Source organism: Aspergillus alliaceus, assembly GCF_009176365.1.
Source record: "Aspergillus alliaceus strain CBS 536.65 unplaced genomic scaffold BDW43scaffold_10, whole genome shotgun sequence".
Lineage (NCBI taxonomy): Eukaryota > Fungi > Ascomycota > Eurotiomycetes > Eurotiales > Aspergillaceae > Aspergillus > Aspergillus alliaceus.
Genome location: NW_022474693.1, coordinates 475015 through 487464, shown reverse-complemented (window position 1 = coordinate 487464; position 12450 = coordinate 475015). Strand labels below are relative to the sequence as shown.

General features: G+C 44.6%; 3 protein-coding genes across 3 annotated transcripts; all 3 read left to right on the top strand.

Annotated features, from left to right (window-relative positions):
• Window positions 1-1482: 1482 nt before the first annotated feature.
• BDW43DRAFT_268801 (uncharacterized protein) lies at window positions 1483-2826 on the top strand. The gene has a single exon (XM_032041165.1). It carries the CDS (start codon window positions 1546-1548, stop codon window positions 1918-1920), a length of 375 nt encoding a protein of 124 aa, XP_031902836.1. The 5' UTR covers window positions 1483-1545; the 3' UTR covers window positions 1921-2826.
• A 77-nt stretch (window positions 2827-2903) lies between these two features.
• BDW43DRAFT_17008 (LPS glycosyltransferase) lies at window positions 2904-4864 on the top strand. The gene is made up of 4 exons (XM_032038724.1): window positions 2904-3453; window positions 3523-3666; window positions 3738-3817; window positions 3885-4864. The coding sequence occupies exons 1-4, from the start codon at window positions 3247-3249 to the stop codon at window positions 4672-4674; spliced, it is 1221 nt and encodes a 406-aa protein (XP_031902835.1). The 5' UTR covers window positions 2904-3246; the 3' UTR covers window positions 4675-4864.
• Window positions 4865-10014: 5150 nt separating this feature from the next.
• BDW43DRAFT_268797 (uncharacterized protein) lies at window positions 10015-10565 on the top strand. Its single transcript, XM_032041164.1, has 2 exons — window positions 10015-10419; window positions 10518-10565. The coding sequence occupies exon 1, from the start codon at window positions 10128-10130 to the stop codon at window positions 10287-10289; it is 162 nt and encodes a 53-aa protein (XP_031902834.1). The 5' UTR covers window positions 10015-10127; the 3' UTR covers window positions 10290-10419; window positions 10518-10565.
• The last annotated feature ends 1885 nt before the right edge of the window (window positions 10566-12450 follow it).

Here is a 12450-nt window from a genome sequence, read left to right as displayed (position 1 = left end):
GGGCTCTTCTGGTTGGTGATGGAGGACTCGGCTTGTTGAATCGCTTCTTCCCGGTCCCCGGTTTTTTTTTCTTCTTTCTCCCTTTCCTTTTTTTTTTTTGGTGAACACTCACACACTCTCTTCTTGTCATCTGCCATGGATTCGTCCCTCTCTACTAGGAAAGGAAAATTAATCCATAGATGGGATCAAAGCCATTAAATATTAGATATTCATTGTAGGTAGACTGGGACGACAGTGAAATACTCTTGGATACCTGATATCTCAAACCATCACCCATGGATTTGTAAGAAATATTCGGTGTCTCCGTCCCACTTGTATAGGTCTTTGTATCTATGATTACAGACACTGTATCGAAGAACGATAACACATCCTCTCAGACAACGTATATACCCCACTGATCTTAAGGAGGGTTATGATTCAATCAGTCTGCTGATATGCCTAATTGAACACCGGTGAAATCATCATCAAGCTAAGTAGTCCTATGAAACCCCATGATCCCAGAGAAGCCGCTGCACAATGGCGTATGGGTTGAGGGCGTTAGCCGGTAACCGGAGATTATTCTTGACTTGGGTGTAATAATAAGTTCTCTGTTCTGTCTTAGCGCGGCCCGGCAACTGTTTTTTAAAGAGACCGTCCCACCCTTCCTCACGAGGTCCTCTGGAGTACGTGCGCAATCTACTCCTATTCATTATATCTAGGTATCTATATCTATTGTGGACTTGATTCAGATTTGAAAGCATTGGGAGCACTCCACTCGACTTGTCGAAAAAACCAAATTGAGTATTTTTTTTGGAAAGACATTAGGTATCTTCCGCCGGGTTGAGACACTATCCGACCTCGTGGGGGACTTTGAGGCATTTACCTACTATGTACTAGATACTAATAGATACTCTTGAGGGTTGAGTCGATAATATTAACTTTGGCCTCAAAAAAATCCTCCAGCCAGAGTGGCCTAATCGGGACCAGAAGACCGTAACTGTATTTGTACGCGGAACCAGCCATTATCCCCAAAATTGTATACACCCATGAAGAACTAGTATGTATTCATATTTCTACTGATATCGAGCATAATTAGTGATAGAAAACAATTTGACCCCAACAGTCCTCGTGGGGGATTAATTTAGAACACTTCAGAGTATGCTTCTTTGAGACTAGTGTCTGTTTCCTTATGGGTCGCGCCATACTTAGTGCTTAATACTCGGCTCTTAGACTTCAATTGTCTGAAGACTGAGAATGTCTTCTCTGAAATCTACCCTGTGCTTATTGTTTATAAAATTATCCATGTGTTCCATAATTAACAGCAATCTGATGTATGGTGTCAGCTGGGTAGATCGGGTCTTGTATGGACTACTATGTAGGTGACTGCCTACCCGCAGATTGGATTAAGGGTCTTCTAGAATATATCTCTGTTTATTTTTTTTAAAAAAAAAAAAAGAACACGGACTCTGTGTCGCCGCTTTATGCACCCGCACGTGAGAGAGCCGCTATATGGGCACACATCCGCCAAGCCCCTGACTTCTCTCTTCTTTTCTCGGAAGGACACGGATGAACTATAAAATGTGCATTCACATTAAAAACTTAAAAAGTGAAATTGTATCTATCCCTAGATCTGTCAATATGTGCAGAACCCTAGATGCGAAGAGACATATCACGTCGACTCAATCTCGTTATTTGTGCTGGTCCTGGTCAACCATCAGTCCCGATTCAATTGATGACCTTCCCAAGACAGGAGGAATATCATGTCGAGCTCCCCAAGCTTCAGACATTGAATTGTTGATAAGGCGAGCTATAAGAGCTCACAGACTTAGAAGGTATTTTTTTTTCTTATTGTTGGCTGGGTCGGGCCTATCTCCTTGGCTGTCACAAGCAGGACTTAGTGTCGGATATATATCGAATAAGCTGACTATTTGCTACAACTGAGGAATAAAGGTATAACTGTTCTGTTTAATGAGCATTAATGAAGTCCATACTCTATAGACTACAGAGTATTTGTTAGCCCATTCCCTCTCCGCCGCCTAGTGTCCTCTAACCGGCAAGGCTAAATTTGAGAGAGAAATAGTATGTTGTCTCCACTACTAGTACAGTCCCCTTGACCTGGGTCCAAATACTATAGCTTGAAATTTGTTGCAGGATTATATACTTAAGACCAACAGCTCGAAATGAACTTGATTAGAAGAGTCGTAAAACAGTGATCTTAGATACCAAGGAACGAAACTGTACCTAAATAAATAGATATATGCGAGCAGATATTTTGCGAGCGACTAAGAAAATAATTCTCAACTTAGGGGAAGTACGAAAGTTTGTGTGGTATATACTGTGTAACAAAGTCTAGCTGAGACAAACCCGATGATGGAAGTGAGCCATAGTTCAGATACATTTCTTTTTGTCAAGTGTAACAACCTGCAAGATACATGAATATCGCCTGGTCCAAGGTATGTTTGTGCGGTGATCCAACCCGACTGAGTCACTTAAGGTAGTTCATCACTGCTATTTAACATCTATTGAGACCATCAGCTGGCTTGTAAGACCCAAACATTTGATTATTCATTCCTTCAATCCCTGGACAAATTCCCTGGCCTATTTGAGAAGCTGGTCGCGTGATCACTGAATGAAAGAACGGTCTCTTCCAGTTTGTTGCTGGGTCTAGTTGCTAACCATACTCTGCTACTTCCACGCAGATCGACATCCTTATAAATCCCTTTATCATAAAATAGAAATAATGTGGTGCATTGCGGCTCTAGACAATACAAACCATTGACATAAGTATTTCTCACCCTGATGGACGGTTCGGGGTGGGTCGGTCGATCCGGGCTTTCCGAGTTGAAACGCTTACCACAGTTGCGAGATCTTAAAATGGCACAGGGTCCGTTCATAAAAGCAAAAGAACGAACGCTTTTAACTATGCCAAGGCAGCCGTAAACCCTGAAAGGCTAAAACAAGGTTAGTCCGGTCCCACTCAGGCATGAGTCTTTGGAACATTGTCAGCAATTCTGCGATGATCATTTGCCCATGGGCTTATTATTTTCTGGCTCAGCCAACGAAGGATGCCGTCTAGACGGATCCCTTCCCAGGAAGGATGGGCTGGTCCTACTTGTCTTGCCCCATGTTTTAAATTGTGTAGTACGAAGCTGATGCACCCCCACCCGGTCGGTAGTGTTAAAGGAGGAACCCTCCATGCAGGCTGTTCCCACCCCTGCAATAGACTGAAACCCATTTCTGTGACTTGGCATCTCTAGTTCTTTGAGGATGCCGGCTTTATCTTCTTGCTTTTCGGCATCACGATATCAATGGCGATATCAACACATGGTTTTTCTGACCATATTATCCGCTGTCTGTTTGTGTGTACTGTATACACTGCTGTATATTCGGCCGGATGCCTCAGAATGGAGGAAAGTGCAGAGATTGGCGGGCGGACGATCCTTTTTGGAAACGATAAAAAATGAAACACTTGGGGTATTTCTTAGCTAGCACTAATTGCCTCTTTCTTTTTTATGTCTCACTGCTAATCGTGTCTGCAATTAGTTTCAAAAGATTCTTTGCATTAACTTACCTAGCAGAACTGACAAGCGGGATGCCATTATGCTTGCGTCCTCCCTCACGCAGTTCCGCGTTGACTGGGTAGATGGCATATCTGGGGATGCTATGGACCCTAAAGCCTATCCACCAGTGGGTTTTATGCCGACATTCTTTTTCAAAGTCTTCGACAACTTATGCATAATTTGCTAATTTTATCTTAGCGACTGGACGATTCAGGAAGACCGAGTATGCTGCCAGGTGAGATTGGCAGTTGGCGAGCACACACAAATGCAATCCAGAAGTATGATGCTTGACACTGCCTCTTCCAGAGTACTGCGTTGAACATAAAGAGTTAACAAATGCCACAGGGTTGTGTCAGAGCGACTCACTAGTGCTCTTATCCTCGAGGATGACGTCGACTGGGATGTCACTCTGAAAAATCAGCTACAAGAGTTTGCCTTGGGTTCCCGGGCTGTTCAGAAGGACGGAGAGTCGTCTGAGACTCCATATGGAGAGGATTGGGATCTCCTTTGGCTTGGCCACTGCGGCATAAAATGCCACAGCAATGACCCGTTTTATATGCTACATGACCAAACAGCTGTTCCATACGCCCACTTGCCGCGGTATTGGCAAGGTCCCGCTGTCCATGAAACCGTGGAAGATAGAAACGATACCCGTATCGTCTGTGGGATCAAGGAATCAGTCTGCTCTTATGCATATGCAATAAAATATCATGCAGCTCAGAAACTTCTTGCGGCCCTGTCGGTGTCACCTTCAGACCAGGCCATGCCACCTGGTGAACCCATCATATTTGATGTACTGCTCGGACGACTGTGTGGAACCGGGTATCTAAAGTGCATTTCATCCTACCCATCACTGATGGGAGTCTGGAAGCCAGCAGGCTCGCGGTCTAAGCATTCTGATATCCAGGATCTCAAAGATCCTGCGCCAACTGAGACCCCATCAGAAGTGGCGGGCTCCCTTGGAGTCATGTACAGCACAATGTTAAATCTACCAGCCTTACTGGATGGTCGATCTCTGGTACACTCGGCAGTTGCTGATGTACTTAGCCCTGAGCTGAAGCTCTCAGAAGTTCAGCTGACAGAAGGAGGGTTGTATAAATCAGATCACGGAAGAATCTACAGTGTCACTGGATAATACACACGTTTTCGCCTTGTTTGAGTGCATGGTGCCTTGTTTGTGAAGATAAAGGCCAGGGATTCTCGCTATTTCTCTTTGATATACCGATGCCTTAGACTGTAGCTCTCGTAGTTGCTAGTATCCCATCATGGGGATATTCCTTCCTTCTATCCTTTTAGTTCCTGTCCACGACAAGAGGAAAATATACAAGTAGCGTAGTATTTCAGACTTACTTACCACCCAAGGATTAAGCAGCTGGAAAGCTGAAATTGTGGATTATTATAGAGATACTACTTGACCTGTTGTTAGGGGTTGCCTATAGAATAACTTTAGAGAGTGACAAAGTTCCACAAAAGGCTGGTTGGGACCATATTACGCCCGTACCACCGTTTGATCAAGGCAAGGAATAGACGGGACAACACCCCATCCACAGACGAGGCGATCTAGATCGGCTTGACTAGGTATCACTCCTCGGAACCCCACCCTTCCTCTTTCGCCCCTTTATGTCCGTAACCCACTCCCCTTATCCAGCGACTAATACGAGTTGTAGAAAATAGTAGCACGGCTCTTAAGCCACAGGCGCTATTGGATAGCGTCTTGTCTATATGGCACCAATGGCAGTGAGAGGCGGTGATGTCAACGGAAGGAGGGGCAACAGAGTGTTTGTAAAGCGCTGTGTATTTGAATTGGGTATTACCTGGCTCTGATGAGTTGCGGATTCTCGTGTAAGCAAGTGTTTGGCCTATCAAGCGCTAGTTCTCAACAAATATGCCTCACAGCCTCCGTACGGTGAAGACCAAAGATGCCATCCCGAGGTCTCGAGGCCTATGTTTTATACTGCAATGGACTGCCGTTTGTACAACCCATGTAATGTTGCCCAAATTTCTTTGTTACTTCTCTGATGCGGAACCTGCGAACTATGCGAACTATTAACTCACCTTCATTTTCTGGGCAAGTGTCGGATACTAGCAAACAGCTTTACTGGGGTTAAACTTCTCTAACCAACAGCTACATCACAGACTTGGACTTGTATATGGCTTCCCGCATCGCTGACTGACAATAGGAAGTTTATAGATTGTGGAGCTCACTCCAACGCTTTTATTTGTAGCTGGTGCTACTGCTGCACTAGTCGCACATTATACCGCAAGGAAATCACAATCAGGGGTTGACACTCGTACCGAATACTTGTGCTGTTTGTACTTTCACCCTAGAGCGATTTTGCATGGGTGATGGTACCGCAGGTTTTATTCAACGTTATCGAATTATGAGCCACCTTCCACCTGGTACGAGATATCACTATGGTAGTAACAGTGTGCCCTTGGACTGACAAATACTCTCCTCTAAGATACTTCTCTACTCCATGGTGATTGACATGTGCTCAGTAGCAACCATTTAGAGTTTTGCTAATCCAAGTACTTCGCAAACGCTTAGAATGTCGATCGTCTCCATTATATCAATAGTTTGAGGAGACAGCGGCCTATCTGCATCTGTTTCAACACGCTATCGAATGCCAGATTCGAAATCAAGAATTATTAAATTTCTTAATGGAGAGCCACGCAGTCTGGATCGCACCGTAAGTGCAAGTAACCTCAACCTCGATGGAAATAGCCTTAGTGTTCGCTTCTACCGCCTTTTGCGCTCTAGATCAGCGGTCCCCAAACAAATGTTGCGTAGAGAATGGCATGATAATTGGTTAATACCGTGGGTACATTGCATCCCAGTTAGCATGGATTTGAGATTTCCCAGAGATAGTGCGGTGCCTGACACAGGAGTCTGAAGATCAGGCTCTTGGAAAGTTATTGAACAGAACCGGTAATGGGCAAATTCTGCCCTTAGGAAAGTGGATATGAGCCTTGCTTGTTGGCGTTTGCTGCTAGAGTATGCTAGGCTTGGATGATAACTGTGAGAATCTTGAGTGTAGCTCCTGAAGGCTTTCGACGGATTATAAGGCCACCCATAGTCGGTTATGATATCGACGAGGAAATCAATCGGTTGAGTTTACGTACTGCATGAAGCTGTTTATCTTATGAAGTTTAGCCCATAAGGCTTCAAATATTATTTCGGTTGTCTCTACCATAGGGAATCCTGTCAGGAACTTAGTCGAGGTACACCAGAAGTTCCTACTGATCTCAGGTCTGTTAAAGAAAGTCAAGCTAACTGAATCAATACATTTTTGTTTAATGAAAACTGCCTGCTGTAATTCCGACTTTGAGTTTGGTATAGCACAATGTGGGATGGAATGTGTACTACATAGCTTTAGTTCTTGTGCCTCTTGCTGCTGTACTAGAGACACCTATAGCAACCGATGTCGGCGCGCCCCATCATACAGGGTAAGATATCGTCTCACCTAGTTTCTTGGAATTGTTCGGCTTAGCTGTGTGACTACTTCAGAGACAGTTACCTGAGAATCCTGTTTTAATAGGTCATGGACAAGGGTACCAAATGGAAGTACAGAACGGCAAAGTCACCCAAAGCCGTAGCTTGGACTCCTTATTGAAGCACAGGCTGTTTGCTCACTTCCCCTCCTAGGGCGAGTCGATAAGTACTAACGGAAAGAAGATCAACGAGACTGCCCTCTTCCAGAAGATCTACTGCGGAAAGGGTATCAAGAATCACACTACTTGAAAATCATTATATATTCAACATCATTGGAAATGGCATTTTCTATACACCTTGTCCTACTCCTATCTCTCAGAGTGTTTTTTTTTTGGCGGTAGCTGAGGTACTTAATGGTATGTCCAAAGGATTCTGTCGAAGCAACTCCTTTGGAAGTAGGTATTCGGGATAGGAGGTTTTATTGCCCGCGCTGTCTAATTGACCCAGTCCAGTCACTATCGCAAACGATGTCCTGTATCTTAACGGTATGGATGGTTGATTATTACAGGGTGATGGCAATGCTTCAAGTTTTTGGATAGACCTGTGATAGCTTCTACCATTGACTGATATATCTTCTAGACAAGTACCTTGTGCAAATGGATCTCACCAAGACATTCTCAGTTGACGACGGGGACAAGCTACCAAATGAGTCCAGTGGACCTGGACGTCCCAAAGCTGAACTATCAGACATTTTGGCGTAACAAAGACAATAGCACACTTTATTGCTACGGGGAAAACACATCAGATCTTGTCCCTCCAGCATATTATGGGATCTGGGCGTATAAGATTACGGATAAGAAGTGGCAGCTCCCAAAAACAAGTTAGAGACCGGTTCGGCTACCTTCGGAGGGGCTTTAAGTCGTATTACTATCTCTTCTTTCAGTATTAACGTGCGCATTCTCATAGCATATACCAACGCGTGCCGGATATCCAGAGTGCCTACTGGGTTGGTGGTTATGAGTGTGACCGGACTACCAGAGAGATCTCAGATCCATCATGGCGAAGGCACATGAATAAAATGATCGAGCTCAATACTACAACGGGAGAATTGACACAATTATCTCCTCCTTTCACAGCAGCAAAAAGTGGAGCCTTGGTATATTTGCCTATCTGGTAAACAGGGCATCCTCTTTCTCCATGGGCAATTAAGTGCCTTCTCTTGCCGGTGGTGCCAACGCGGACATATACATCTGTTAGGACTCAAAACACATTGAAATGGCTGGTAGTTTCTAACTAAAATTCAGAATAGCTGGAACTATGTCCAAGTATATGATGCTACAGATAAACGGTTCAACCAAACCACTTCGGGCTCCGTGGTAGAAAAGAGAACGGAGTTCTGCGCCGGTGTGCAGCATGACCCATCCTCAAGCACTTACCAGATTTATGTGCTTGGAGGAGTAGTTGCTTCGTCTCAGGATCTGTATTCTGGTGTGTAAATCAACACTCCACTGACCTTTTCAAATATGCTAATTCTTACACACAGATCCTATCTTTCTATTCCATCATCCAAATGGTACCAGGGAAGGAGCCTTGGTAATGAACGCATGGCGCATGTATGCGAAACCTATGGATGATTAATATTTGGAACTGGCGGGAGAGAAATGTGAACTAATAATGCTGGCTGTTATAATATGCCCGCGTTTTCATGATACTCAGAGAGAAAAACATCGATATTTGACGTAAGTACAGTACCAGGAACTCCCATATCCTAATAATACACCTCTAACGATACTGAAGATGTACAAATAGCCGACAATGCATGCCTATACAATCGTTTCCATAATCCTAAAGGATATTGAAGCTACGCCCCCTCTATCAAAGTGGGCAGACATGGCCCTGTCAGAGATTTTGGTACCATCCTCTACCTCGATTCCCTCTTTGCACCCTGAGAGTATTGTCAGAGACTAAACTCCAGTCGGAGCCATAGCTGGTGGTGCGGTGGGAGGCGTTGCAGGACTGTTAGTTATCATAGCGGTTGCTTTCTTCCTTGTCAGACGGCGGCGATCCCAAAGCGTCAACAGCAGGCAGCACACTCAGAATATTATGGCCAGCCCCGAAGTGCAACCCAAAGCACAAGAATTGGAAGGCACCGCACTTTTAAGCGAATTAGCTGGCCAGGATGTTGTTCATGTGCATGAGCTAAATTCGCAGGAAGCTGAAAAACCTGCGGCGCGGAGCCCACTGCTATCAGAGGCTCATACTTAGTATAGTCGATACTGTCCTCAATAACACTGTTGGAAGGATCGCGATACCACGGTAGCGCTAGTGGATCTCAAGCCAATCCAGATAAGGGTTAAGTGTAGTTAGTTTTCGTTGATAGAGTTGCTAGTAATACCAAGCTTGAATTATCATAACTCTGCCAATGCTTCACTCTTTGTAAGCATTGAAAACTAGTTTGTCCTTCAATATGGCAGTGTCCAGTAACGCTAAAACATATTTAACATTGATACGCTACCTGGTTCACAACCTTTTTTAAGCATATTGCTTGTTGATCTCTGACATACCGAAGTAGTCGAGATAGCGAGACAATATTGCTCTTGCTGATAAAAATACAATGATGGCAACGCACGTGTTCGATGCGATGCATGGATAATGGGGCCTTTAATCTGACACTATGGGCTGTACGGAATACTTGTCACTTGGTGGTGCGTACAAGCATAATATTTACGTTCAGTCTGACTCACACCCACAGGGTAGTATGATGTGTTGTCCCTTCTGAGCAGCCCACTAGTATTCAGAACTTGACTTGACTGACATATATGACAGTGGTGTTCTGCGCAGTTGAGATGTTGGTATCACCTGATTCTTTAGGGAGATTAGGGAGGGAGAAAATTCACCCCTCACCACCCAATTATCCGCATCGATCACTCATCTTGACAACACCTCCAGTTTTGATTACGTATGTGATCTACCTTGTTGCATTTAGCTGGGCTCTCAGACTTTACTCACTATGGAGGGGTTGAGTTGATGGATTGGCCTTAGGCCCCCTGAACTTGGCCTGAAAATACGGTCTACTTTCACCAATCATAATCCCACCCATCGTCATCGTGCTGCAGTGCTACAGGTACCTGTGAGGTGATGTGGGCTTTCTGACAATGCTGACCACGAGGGAAGAGCCAAGTCTTGAATCTCGGAGGGTTAACCTGCTTTACAGAGTGATGCAGAATGCGGTAATTAAGGGTTCCATGTTAGGTACCGGCACTATAATTGTGATGATCCGGTTGCTATTGATGCCATGCACCAATGTTGTACTATGAATGTTGACATACCGAAAGTACTAATTACCACATGCATCGAACTGCTTACTACCTTACATGCATATTGAGCGAGGGCATACAGTAAGCCTACATGGCTGTTGTACGTCGTTTGCTTAGCAGGTATCTTGGGGTAGGTCAGGTGTTTTGCTCGGCCCGGAAGGAATTACTACTATTTGTAACAGACGTCGCTCTCCCGAATTTAGGAAGTCAATTTGACATGTCTGACAGGTGATAATCGGCCTTCGCCAACAAGTTCTATCTTTGGTCGGTCGATTCGAGCCCATCGCGTCCCCGCGCAGAGCTCGGGGAAGGGTCTATCATTCTGTGGCTTTAGTTCCCGCTTTGTCTTTGAGGACATATATCTTACGGCTGCCCAGAATGGATTAGACTTTTGGAGTCACCCATGGGTCACCAAGTGAACAGTGCCTTCCTACGATCTAGATTTGGCAAGCAAGAGGAATTAAAGGAATAGCGCTGATTTATCGCCTATCTATTCAGTTCCGAAGCACTATCCTCAAAAACCAGCGCCGTTAGCCCAAACTTAGAACTGAGGGGTGTGGACCACCCTTGCTTTCCCAAAGCAGGTCGAGAGGACGGACTCAAGAGGAGACGCCGATCTTATGCAGAGCTGTCACTAAAAAAAAAAAAAGGAGTATGAGCTCATGTCTAAGACACAACACACATTCACTACATTCCTCAACTGCGGGACGCGGAGCGGAAGAATAAATCCGTTTCGAGGGAGAATTGGGCCGTGGCATGCACCTGACCGAGTTGAGTAAAAATGGGAGCAGTTCCGACTAAAACAATTATAAGCGAGACTAGACAATATAGTCAAGAACAGTTGTTATCGAGAATGAGAGTTTTGATTGTCCGTCAAAGTGGGCCAACTCCTTTAATGTTTCAATTGGAGGTCCGGCACACGTGCCGGACACACGCATTTAATTCATTCGGCCCATTACACGGAGACAACCTACTCGAAGGAAACAGATTGAACGAATTCAGAAACGTGGGGCTACCGGAGAGGGGGAACAATGAAAACCTCTCGAGTACAGTAAGTACTCTGAGTTCGTGTCACAAAGCAATGATAGATAGGGTTGGCGGAAGTCTATTGAACACCCTGTCTGGACGCCCTACAGTATGATGACTGTCTGGATTAATGGTGGCTGAGAGAGATAGGTCAATTGGGGATGCTGTTCCATCGGTCACGATTAGATTGTTGGTTATATTAAAAACCGATTGAAATTGTACGGTACCTTCCACCCCCTTTCAAGTATAGAACCCTTTTCCTTGTGCGGAATGGCTAGTGCCTCAGGCACCAAAGGTGGGCTCTCATGATGCGGGAAATGTGGTAATAGGAATTCCTGCAATTAATGGTTTTATGGATACTCGGACAAATCTCTGATGGTGACAAAAAATATTAGTAGTAGGAGCACCGACAGCATCAACGGGATGTGATTGGCTTCTGCGTTGTAGTCATATTCTTATGTCTGTTGATATAACGACCCTCCCCCCTTTCAGTCAGTACTAAGAACCCTTAAAATAATTGTAGTGATATAAAACCAGGATCAAAACTGGAGTCCAGAAGAGTTCTCCATATTAAGATTGGGGGGGAAAGGGCTTGAATTAAACCGTGACAATTTAGTTCTGTTGATTCCTTCCAGTGAACATTCTGTTCCATGATAATCACTTCTTCTATTATCAAGTTACTTTTCTTAACTTTGCCTTAAACCCATTTAACGTATTTTCTATTCTCAAGTCAAGACTACTAAATTTAGTGGCTTCTATCATTATTCTGAAGCGTTTAACCCCGTGGTTTTGGCGGGTCACTAAAGCTGCACCGGTTGAAGTGACTAAGGCTTACCGCTGAAATCTGATTGACGGCCCCCTGGCTCAGGCTCACCACTTCAGTGAAAGTGAGTGATTCCGCGTGCGCTGCCCTCTCTCGCGAACCCCCCAAATCTTTCCCTTTTCTCCCCGTGTATTATTTCCTTTCGGTCTCAATCTTAGGCTGGTCCTTACATGGGAAAAAAAGAAAGAGGAAGAAAAGTCCTATTTAATTTCTTTTTTTATCACTTCTGAAGAAAAGAATCTTTCCCTGTCTTGTCCCCCGGAAGTTGTGTGGTTTTTTGAAGTTGTGCCCTTCCCGGTTAGAGTGTATCGC

Coding starts and splice junctions, on each gene's coding strand:
- BDW43DRAFT_268801 (XM_032041165.1), top strand. CDS start 1,546: ATGAACTATAAAATGTGCATTCACATTAAAAACTTAAAAAGTGAAATT.
- BDW43DRAFT_268797 (XM_032041164.1), top strand. CDS start 10,128: ATGCTGACCACGAGGGAAGAGCCAAGTCTTGAATCTCGGAGGGTTAAC.
- BDW43DRAFT_17008 (XM_032038724.1), top strand. CDS start 3,247: ATGCCGGCTTTATCTTCTTGCTTTTCGGCATCACGATATCAATGGCGA. Junction 3,454..3,522: donor TAAAAAATGAAACACTTGGG/GTATTTCTTAGC, acceptor GTCTGCAATTAG/TTTCAAAAGATTCTTTGCAT. Junction 3,818..3,884: donor CACACAAATGCAATCCAGAA/GTATGATGCTTG, acceptor CAAATGCCACAG/GGTTGTGTCAGAGCGACTCA.